The following is an 11,528-nucleotide window of genomic DNA, read 5'->3' on the forward strand; positions in this document are numbered from 1 at the left end:
ATAAATAGGAACGTGAGCAGTAGCTTACAAAACAAGAGAAAAAGGACAGATTCATGCCAACCGATGTGAAAAGTCTCAGGCGTGTATGCGTGCCTGCTAAGTCGCTTCAGCACTGTCCGACTCTTTGCGACCCCATGGATGTAGCCCGCCAGGCTCTTCTGTCCATGGGATTCTCCAGGCAAGAATACTGGAGTGGGTTTCCATGAGCTCCTCCAGGACTGAATCCAAGTCTCTTACATCTCCTGCATTGACAGGTGGATTCTTTACCACCAGCATCACCTGGAAAGCCCCAAAAGTCCCACACTATCATTCAGTGTGTTTCCCAGGTCTCTCATCAGGATTATAAAATTATACTTTTTAATGAATAGTTGCTTGAAAATTAGTTCATTTGGGTTATAAAGACCAAAGTCTTCCTCCAAATAAAAATGATAATTTAAAAAATACACAAAAGAAAAAAGCACAATAAGCCCCTCAGAAGTACAACAAAGAAGATAATACATTTATGAGCATAAATCAATGAAGTAAAAGCAAAGGTATGTCAGAGGATCAACAAAGGGAAAAGTTGGTAATTTGAAAAAAATAATATATTAGACAAACATCTGGTGAGATTAAACATAACAATAAAGGAGAGAAAGAAAAATACAATAAATAATTTTAGGAATGAAAACTGGGACCTAACTACAGATCGAAAGAGCATCTTGAAGAAAGTGAAAGAGTGAAAAAGCTGGCTTAAAACTCAACATTCAGAACACTAAGATCATGGCATCTGGTCTTACCACTTCATGGCAAATAGATGGGGAAATAACGGAAACAGTGACAGAGTTTATTTTGGGGGGCTCCAAAATCACTGCAGATGGTGACTGCAGCCATGAAATTAAAAGACGCTTACTCCTTGGAAGAAAAGTTATGACCAACCTAGACAAAAGCAGAGACATTACTTTACCAACAAAGGTCCATCTAGTCAAAGCTTTAGTTTTTCCAGTAGTCACGTATGGATGTTAGAGCTGGACTATAAAGAAAGCTGAGCGCAGAAGAATCGATGCTTTTGAAATGTGGTGTTGGAGAAGAGTCTTCAGAGTCCCTTGGACAGCAAGGAGATCCAACCAGTCCATCCTAAAGGAAATCAGTCCTGAATATTCATTGGAAGGACTGATGCTGAAACTGAAACTCTGATACTTTAGCTACCTGATGCGAAGAACTGACTTATTTGAAGAAGACCCTGATGCTGGGAAAGATTGAAGGCGGGAGGAGAAGGGGATGACAGAGGATGAGATGGTTGGATGGCACCACCAACTCAATGCACATGAGTTTGAGTAAGCTCCCGGAGTCGGTAATGGACAGGGAAGCCGGGCATGCTGCAGTCCATGGGGTCACAAAGAGTCAGACACAACTGAGCGACTGAACTGAACTGAACTGAACTGAACTACCGATCTAGCAGAAGATAAAAGGATAATTAGAGAATAGTATAATAAACCTTATTGGAGAAGGAAATGGCAACACACCCCAGCATTCCTGCCTAGACAAACCTATGGACAGAGGAGCGTGGCAGGCTACAGTCCACGTGATCGCAAAGAGTTGGACACGACCGAAAGAGTAAACAACGGCAACATGATAAACCTCGTATGAGTCAGTCTGAAATCAGACAAGTTCCCAGAAAAATATCATTTACCAAAACTGGCAGAGAAGAGAAAGCCTAAATGGTCTTAAAACAACTAAACTAATTGAATCAGTTGTTTAAATATTACCCAGACCCAGATAGTTTTCAAATAACTTCTCAGATTCTTCTACAGAATAAGAAACTACTCCCAAAATAACTTCTGTGGCCAGGAAAACTTGATATAAATCCAATCAGGGAAGTATGAGAAAGGAAAACAATAAGCTAATAAGTACACAAAAACCCTAAAAATAATACTAACAAGTCAAACCCAGGAAAATATAAAAATAATAATACAATATGACAACACGAAGTGTTTCTTAAGCACACAAGTGTTATTTATCAAAACAGGTTAAGAAGAAATAACATAAGATAATTTAATAGATGAAAAATCATTTGCAGTAAAATTCATCATCAAATAATGATTAAAAAAACATGTTAAAAATAACAGTAAATGGAGCTTCCTTAGGAGGTAAAGTATGCCTATCAAAAACTTTAGCAAATGTATTCTTAACAGTGAAATATCAAACTAATTCTTTTAAAAATCAGGAATAGGGCACCTTCTCACAAAAACAAACAAAAGAAGCAATAACTGGAAAAGAAGGAATAAAATTTACTATTTGCAGATGGTATGACTGTCTATGGAAATCCAAAGACTCTATCAGCACATTTAAATGACATTTTTTATGGTCAGGTTTATATACAAAAGTCAACAGTGTGTATAATAAATCAAGAACAAAAAAACATAATTTAAAAAATGTTCTTTTAATGGCAACAACAAAATTATAAAGGATCCAGTAATAAATCTGTCCGAAGTTGTACTATGTTTGAAAGAAATTATAAAACTCTGGAAGACACTTGGGAGGTTAAAATCTTTGAGAGGAAGTTCAGTTTTACAAGCATGTCAATTTTTCTGCAAATCTATAGATTTAATATACTTCCAAAGAAAATTCCAGTAGATTTTTTTAAAAACTGTGGTAAAATAAACATAACATAAAATCTGCCACCTTAGCCATTTTTAAGGGTATAGTTCAGCAGCATTAAACACATTTGCATTGTCATGCAACCATTACTGTTACTCATCTTCAAATCTTTTTCATTTTCCCAAACTGAAATTCTGCAGCCAGTGAACACTATCCTCCAGTTCCTCCTCCTACTGGCCCCTGGTAACCACTGTTCTACTTTCTTCTTTTTAAAGATTTTTTTCCCCTTAATGTGGGTCCTTTTTGAAAGTCTTCATTGAATTTGTTACGATACTGCTTCTGTTTTATGTTTGGATTTTATGGTTGCTAGGCAGGTGGGGTCTTAGCTCCCCAACTAGAGGGCAAACCCTCACCCCTTGCATCAGAAGGTCTTAACCACCAGACCACAGGGAAGCCCCACTATTCTACTTTCTGTCTCTACGAACTTGACTACTGTAGATAATACCTCATATACGTGCAACCATATAATATTTGTCCTTTTGCTGTATGTATGTTCTTTTCTTTCTTTCTTTCTTTTTTTTTTTTTTTGGAGGAACTTGACAAACTTACTCTCACACTTGTAAGGATGTACAAAAGACCCAGAATAGCCACCACAATTCTGAATTATATTTTAGATATAATAGTATCATATGTAATATGTACCACATAATACTATTACACTGTTATAAATCTAGTGGAATTGAGACAGTGTTTTGTTAGATTCAGAATATACAAACAGGGACTTCCCTGGTGGTCTAGTGGCTATAAGTCCAGTTCCCAATGCAGAGGGCCCGATACGACCCCTGGTCAGAGAGCTAGGTCCCGCATGCCACACCTAAGAGTCTGCACTCGCAACCAAAAAGATCCTGCATGCTGCACTGAAGATCAAAGATCCTGCATGCTGCACTGAGACCCAGAGCAGCAAACTAACTAACCAACTTAAAAAAGAGCACACAAGCAGACCAGGAACAAATGGACTTCCGCATATATAAAAGTTTAATGAATGCCAGCGGGGGCATTCCAGATCACTAGGGAAAGGCAGTGAATTCAGAAAATGGGGCTGGAAAAACTGACAATCCCCACAGGAGAAAGAAAATGAAATTAAATCCCTTCCTCACACCACAGACAGAAATTTCTAATGGATTCAAGAATTCAAGGTGAAAGGTGAAACTCTCAAACTCTCAACAATATTAAAACATATATATTTCACAATCACAAAGTAGACAAGATACAGGAAGTGTGGGATATAAAAGAAAAGATTAATAAATTCAATTGTAATTGAAGAATTTATGTTAATCAAAGACATCATAAAGAAAACAAAAGACAAGCCACAAACTTGGAGAAGATAGCTGTAACATCTAAAAATCAATACCGACTAAGACCAAACAAAACAAAAACAGAAAAACACAAAATGCATGACAAGCATTTCAGATAAGAAGAAATACAAATGGTAAAGAGAATGTGAAAGCATGCTCAACTATAATAATAAGAAGAAAAATGCAATTTTCAAGCCATAGTGAGGGACTTCTCTGGTGGTTCAGTGGCTAAGACTCTGTGCTCTCAATTCAGGGGGCTGGGGTTCACTCCTGATTCAGGGAACTAGATCCCAAATGCCCCAACTAAAGATCCTGCATGCTGCAACTAAGAGCCGGTGCAGTCAAATAAAGAAATAAAAGTAAATATCTGACTAGATTCTAATGAGGTGGACAAAGCTAGAGCCTATTATACGAAGTGAAGTAAGTCAGAAAGAGAAAGCCAGATACGGTATATTAACCCGTATACATACATATATATATATATATGGAATCTAGAAAGATGGTACTGATGAATCTATCTACAGGGCAGCGGCAAAGATGCAGACGGAGGGAACAGACTTGCACACAGTCGGGGAGAAAGAAGGCGGGACGATTTGAGAGAGTAGCTCTGAAACATACACATTACCAGATGGAAAGTAAACAGCCAGTGGGAGTTTGCTCTGTGACACCCTAGAGGGGTGGGATGGGAGGAAGGTGGCGGTGGGGAGGTTTCAAAGGGAGGGAACATATGCGTACCTACGGCTGAATCATACTGATGTATGGCAGAAACCATCACAATACTGTCAAGCAATTATCCTCCTATTAAAAACAAAACAAAAATTTTTAAAAGCCACAGTGTGAGATCTTTATCTTATGCTGACAAAAATGAAATCTGACAATGCCAAGTATTGGTTTCATAAGACACAGGCTGTTGGTGGGGATAAAAAATGTAGGCAGTCACTTTGAAAAATAAATGGGCATGATCTAGTAAAGTCCAACACTGGCATACCCACAGCACAGCAATTTCACGCCTGGGTAATATGCGCTATTAAGGAGTGTTTTTTCAGGCAACAGATTGAAAATCGCTAAAACGGCACACGAAATCAGTTTAACTGATTGAGATCAGTATTTTTAAAAAACAAAATTAAGAAACGTCAGAGAACATTACGAGTATAGGATGAGCATTGTTTCACGGCGTGTTTGCTTCATCGTGTCTGTGGTGGAGGGAGGGTAGGGGACTCTATGGGCGTGTGGGTGTCCGTGGTGACGTAAAACGCATTTCTCACTCTGAGTCATGGCAACTAAATTTGAAAGCCCTGTAGAAATTCTTGCCCACGTTCCCCAGAAAACATGTACAAGATTTTTCACAAGAGGGTTGTGCAAGATATCAAAAATACAACCCAAATATCCACTGATACTAGAGATTAGAAAGCATAAGTAACTTGCAGCACAGACACATGGTGAAATATTATGAGCAGACACAGAAGCTCTTCAGCCACATGTAATAACTTGGATGAACCTAAGAAACAAAATATTGAGTGAAAACAGGAAGCTACAGAATACCACACACATTACACCTTATTTATCAAGCTTATAGATAACATGAAAAATCTGTGAAAACAACCCAAAGCATGGATCCTGGAGTCCAACTATCTGGATTCAAATTCTAGCTTTGTCACCCACTGGCATGTAATCTTGGGCAAAATGCTTAAGCTCTGTGCCTGTTTCCTCATCTGTGAAACGGAAATAACAAACACCTGCAAAGTCCTTGCCACAGTGGACATGCTAAAAAGAAGGAACACATGTGGAAGGAGCAGAATTAGCAGTCTTCTGGTCCTTAAGTTGGATCGTGGGTGCATGAGAATTGAAATTACATATCCATACATGTGTTTCCACATATCAGTATTTTTTTAAACACAGAAGATATGGGTTCGATCCATGGGTTGGGAATATCCCCTGGAGCAGGAATGGCAACCCACTGCAGTATTCTGGACTGGGAAACTCCATGCACAGAGCAGCCTGGTGAGCTGCAGTCATGTGGTCACGGAGTCGGACACGACTGAGCACACACGCACACAGTTGATGCACACTGTTGTTTTAGGTGCACGGCAAAGTGATTCAGTTACATCTATTCTTTTTCAGATTCGTTTCCCATATAGGTCATTCCAGAGTATTGAGCACAGTTCCCTGTGCTACTCACTAGGTCCTTGTTGATTATCTATTTTATATCAATATTTTACATTTAAACAAGTGTGAACTGTACAAGGCTCTGTATACTCAGCCTCAAGAATGAGACTCCAGGTCAAGGATGGTGGCAGCCGGAGTGATCACATACCTGGTTCTCAGCCTGTCACTCCCCGATTCCGCCCAGTTTCGGAGCAAGCTGGAGACCGGTCTTTCCTCGCACTGCTTGGTGTACTGAGCCAGCAGTTCCCGAACCACAACCTGCACACAGCATAAACCGTTTGTCAGCCGTTTGTGAAAAACGTAACAAACACCAGGGTGTTCTTAACTGCTGCAGCCAGATAAGGTCCAGTGGCTTCCAGCAAACTTTTGTGCTCAGTGGTGTCAGACTCTTTGCGACCTCATGGACTGTAGCCCACCAGGCTCCTCTGTCCATGGGAATTTTCAGGCAAGAATACTGGAGTGGGTTGCCATTCCCTTCTCCAGGTGAAGCTGACTCTCCTGAATTGAAGATGGATTCTTTACCCACTGAGTCACCTGGGGAGCCCATGTCTTACTATATACATATTTGAATGTCGCTCAGTCGTGTCTGACTCTTTGTGACCCCATGGACTATACAGTCCATGGGATTCTCCAGGCCAGAATACTGGAGTGGGTAGCCATTCCCTTCTCCAGGGGATCTTCCCAACCCAGGGATTGAACCTAGGTCTCTTGCATTGCAGGTGGATTCTTTATCAGTGGAGCCAGCAGTGAAGCCCAAGAATACTGGAGTGTGTAGCCTATCCCTTCTCCAGCAGATCTTCCCGACCCAGGAATCGAACCAGGGTCTCTTGCATTGTAGGCAGATTCTTTACCAGCTGACCTACCAGGGAAACCCAGGTCTTACTATATAGTCATGCTTATTACACATTCCTTTTGTTTCTTTGAAGTATTGTCTTGAATTCTTGAAATCATATCTCTAGATAGATATTACCCATGACTTCATTTCAGGATAGAAAAGGGGGTGTCACAAAATACTGACTATGAAAAAGAGGCCATCAGGATCACTGTATTAGGGGTCAACGGACATAGACATTTTTGTAATTCCTGTTGTACAAAGGTGGGCTTCCCGGGTGGTGCTAGTGGCAAAGAACCCCCTGCCAGTGCAGGAGACATGAGAGACGTGGGTTTGATCCCTGGGTTGGGAAGATCCTGTGGAGGAGGGCATAGCAGCCCACTCCAGTATCTTGCCTGGAGAATCCCACAGACATGGCAGCCTGGCCCACTATGGTCCACAGGGTCGAGAGGAGTTGGACACGACTGAAGCAACTTAGCTCGCACGCGTGCTGTACAAAGCAAGTGTGAAAATCAAACACTGCTAGCAACAGGGAAAACGGCGGCGGGCGGGGATCAACTAACTCTGACTAGAATAAAGATCAAAATGATACGGCACTCAAGGTCAGTTTCACTGACATCACTGGGATTAACACATCGTTTGTTTTTGCTCACCTATTCAATTTACAATGGCCCTAACTCCATCATCCTCCTGGTGGACAGCAAACAACACTCCCAGCGTTACACATTGCTCTCTCTGATTCCCACCCCTCTGCTCCAGACCTTCACTGCCTTTATTTTTCCACACTGAGTTTACTGCTACCCAAGGACATGAAGCGTTACAACTTGCTGCTGTCTCCTCATCCTTCTGCCTCCGGAAGTTAAGCGCCACAAGGTCAGAGTTTGTTCACGTTCGTTCCATCAAATGGCTATGGGAGTTGAGGAATCTTTCTTGAATAAGTGAATGAATAAATAAATCCCTTTTCTGTGTCCAGCATCTCATCTGATCCATTCAATTCCTTAACAATTTCCTTTAACTTTCGTCACTACGTCCACCTTTCTGATTTTGCTGTTGTTCGGTTGCTCGGTCGTGTCTGACTGTTTGCGACCCCGTGGACTGCAGCACACCAGGCTTGCCTGTCCTTCACTATCTCCCAGAGATTGCTCAAATTTATCTCCACTGAGTCGATGATGTCATCCAACCTCCTCCTCCTGCCCTCAATCTTCCCTAGCATCAGGGTCTTTTCCAACGAATAGGCTCTTACCTTTCTGATTTAAGCAAATTAAATTGGGAAAACACACGCATTTTAACTAGATTTAAAATTAGAAGGACATCGGGGCTTCCCCAGTGGCCCAGCACTTAAGACTCCATGCTTCTGCTGCTAGGGGCGAGGGTTTTATCCCTGCCTGGGGAATGAAGATCCTGTATGATGCACAGTGTAGCCAAAAAACTATTAACTTCTTAAAAATTTCTAGAACATAATAATCCAGTTTAGGTGTTAAACTTAAAAGACAGACACACTGGGGCCTGGCTAGTATCACAAAATTCCTCTGTTTAGATCTTCGCTCTTTTCTTTTTCCTTTTTGCTCCTCGTTTTTGGAATTGTTCCTCTTTTTCTAGGTCATGAAACAAGACAAGCTGATTTTTTTAAATGAGTCTATTTTCTGCTGCTGATGCACTTTGGTGAAGTTTAGATTAAAGGGTTGGAGCTATCAGCTACCATGGGGTTTGGTCAGGACAGTCTCTACATTCAATACTTCATTTGATAAATGACGTGGAGAGGCAAAGACAGATCCATCAGTCTCTCAACTGAGCATGCAATGAAGACGTGATTTCTTTTACCTCATATATATGTTCCTGAATACATTATAATATACCATATAGTGTATATTTATATATGTACTATACCATATAGTATATATACATTATATAATAAGCAATAAAATGCAAAATATAAATTATATAACATTATATAAAATATATAATACACACACACACACACACACATATATATGAGTGCAGAAGACACAGGTTCAATCCCTAGGTCAGGAAGATCCCCTGGAGTAGGAACTGGCAACCCACTCCAGTATTCTTTTTTCTTTTTTAAAAATTTTTCTTTTTTTACATTAGTATTCTTATCTGGAAAATTCCACGGACTGGAGGCTGGTGGGCTACAGTCCATGGGGGTCACAAATAGTCAGACAGGACTGAGCACATAACACCCCACACACACACATATAATTTTTAATTTTCTATTTTAAAATAATTATATACACAAAAGTTGAAAAATTAAAATGAAACAGAGAGGTTTTGTCGAGTCATCACCCAGATTACCCCCGAAATGCTATCTTACACAGCAATGCGTGTGCATGCTCTTTGTGACTACATGGACTGCAGCTTGCCAGGCTCCTCTGTCCATGGGATTATCCAGGCAAGGACACTGGAGTGAGTTGCCATTTACTCCTTTAGGGGATCCTCCTTACCCAAGGATTGAATCCGCACCTCCAGTGTCTCTTGCACTGGCAAGTAGACTTTTTACCACTGAGCCACCTGGGAAGCCCTCACACAGCAATAGCGATGATCAAACTAGGAGATTCAGTAAAATTTGTGTACACGGAATGTTTGAGTTGTAGCAGAGAGTTCATTATTTAAAAATGAACCTGGTAGTAAAAGAAACCCATTTTATACAATAAAATATATTTCCTCTCAATACAAATAGTCATATCTTCTAGGTCTGGTGTTTTGAAAACTTACACCAGATTTTCTTAAGACAACTTGTGATGTTATTTCTTTCCAGATGATGGTTTCTGTGGCTTTGGACACAGTTCTCTGGCTCAAAAGATGAAGACTCTATTTTCCTTTATCTACTTGATTACTTCCCAGGGACTGAGTCCCGCTGCACCTGCTCAGGAGTCCCTTCCTTAAGAGAACTCTGGGGAACTGAGCAGCCAAAACAGCTATATTCTTGCCTTTTGTAAAAGACCCCATCTGCAGAAGGAATCAAGTGACTCTGCAGCCGACATGTGGAAACCATGAGTCTGAGTAGTTATGCAGAATAATGATATCACAAACACGCATTTATAACGAATATCCTATGCATCAGGGAACACTGATTATATAGCACAATTACAAATAATTTTTTAGGTCGAATGGCTTTTCAAGGCATCTACGAAGCGACTAGCATGTCTACACACTGAGTATTTCACTGATTTATGTCAGCTACAGAGAAACTTGGATTAAAAAGCCTAACGAGTTGTGTCTGCTGCCAAAGCAGAAACACTTAGAGTCGATTAGGATAGAAAGCACGGTCTCTAAGGAAAAGCCAGCCCACGTCATCCTCTCTGCAGCAGGACAAGCCAGGCAGCGGGCGGCACTCAGGCTTATACCGAGTAGGACAACGGCTTCCTTCCAAGTGGCTGTACCTGTGGCCCTGGGGTCCCAGACCATGCTCTAGGCAGGACTGGCCATAGAACCCAGGGCAAAACAGAAGTGCAGAGCACCTTGTTCAAAAATGATTAGGGATTTCAAGACAGTGAGAGCAGAGTAGCAAACCAGCATAGGCTCTTCTTTTCTAAACATTTCATTTCGTCTTAGGGTATAGCCAGCTGGCCATGCTGTGATAGCTTCAGGTGAACAGCAAAGGGACTCAGCCATACATATATGTGTGTGTCCCTTCTCCTCCATACCTGACTGCCACCCAGGCTGCCACATAACAATGAGCAGAGCTCCCTGTGCTATACAGTGGGTCCTTGCTGGTTACTCATTTCACATATAGCAGTGTGTACATGTCCATCCCAAACTCCCTAACTGTCCCTTCCCCCCAGGTTTCCCCTCAGTAACCATAGGCTCATCCTCTCAGTCTAAGTACAGGCTCTTCTGACCACAGGTTTCATCCCATGAAGCTGGATCTGGCCCTCCAGGCCCCAGGAGGATGGGTAGACACAAACGGGACTGCGTGTCCTGAGTTTTTCTTCCACCCACATCTGGCAATGCGCGCTAGCTAAGGGCAGTTAAGGAGTCCCCCGGGGAGTGAGGCTGAAGAAAAGGCCAACTGGGCATTATCTCCCACTGGGTACAGTAACGCTTTGCCTCTTTCAAGTGCTGGATATCCCATCAAGGTAAGATTTCTTTGAGGAGAATCTGTAATGATTCTCTGGCTAGAAGGAGAGAAAGAAAGAAGGAAGGAAGGAAAGAGACAGGGAGAGAGGGAGAAGGAGGGAGGGAGGAGGAAATAAAAGAGACAGAGAGAGAGAGAGAGCAAGAATGATTTCTGTACAGAAAATGAAGAAGCCACTCTGGCGAGCTCAGAAGTACAGGTAACAAGGCCCAGACTCAGAAGGCTCTCCTTCTCCCAAACTTCACACACAGAGTTCTTGAGGAGAGCCTTCAACAGTCAGATGCTGGAATATCTGGCTTTGAAAGAATTAGCACCAGATTTGTTACGAGTCAGTGGATTTGGAAGAGAAAACCAGAATGTCTGTTTGAAACTATCCTGCTTTTCTAAAAGGGTACTATCCCAAAGTCCCTTCAAGTTCCCCAGAATGAATGACCACATTTTGTAAATGCTCTGCACCAAATTCTGCCCCCAATCTTCACACGTCTGCCTCCCGCATTTCCAA

The 11,528-nt window shown here is 41.5% G+C and overlaps 1 protein-coding gene across 3 annotated transcripts in view; it reads right to left on the minus strand.

The window, feature by feature from the left end:
* Nucleotides 1-11,528, minus strand: part of ACOXL (acyl-CoA oxidase-like) — a 332,871-nt gene that overhangs the window by 96,541 nt on the left and 224,802 nt on the right. For all 3 annotated transcript variants that reach the window (XM_010829556.1, XM_010829558.1, XM_010829557.1), the window contains exon 14: nucleotides 6,247-6,356. In XM_010829556.1, the coding sequence (XP_010827858.1) occupies nucleotides 6,247-6,356 (110 nt within the window). The remainder of the gene's footprint in view (nucleotides 1-6,246; nucleotides 6,357-11,528) is intronic.

Source organism: Bison bison, unplaced genomic scaffold (genome assembly GCF_000754665.1).
Source record: "Bison bison bison isolate TAMUID 2011002044 unplaced genomic scaffold, Bison_UMD1.0 scf7180017864508, whole genome shotgun sequence".
Taxonomy (NCBI): Eukaryota; Metazoa; Chordata; class Mammalia; order Artiodactyla; family Bovidae; genus Bison; species Bison bison.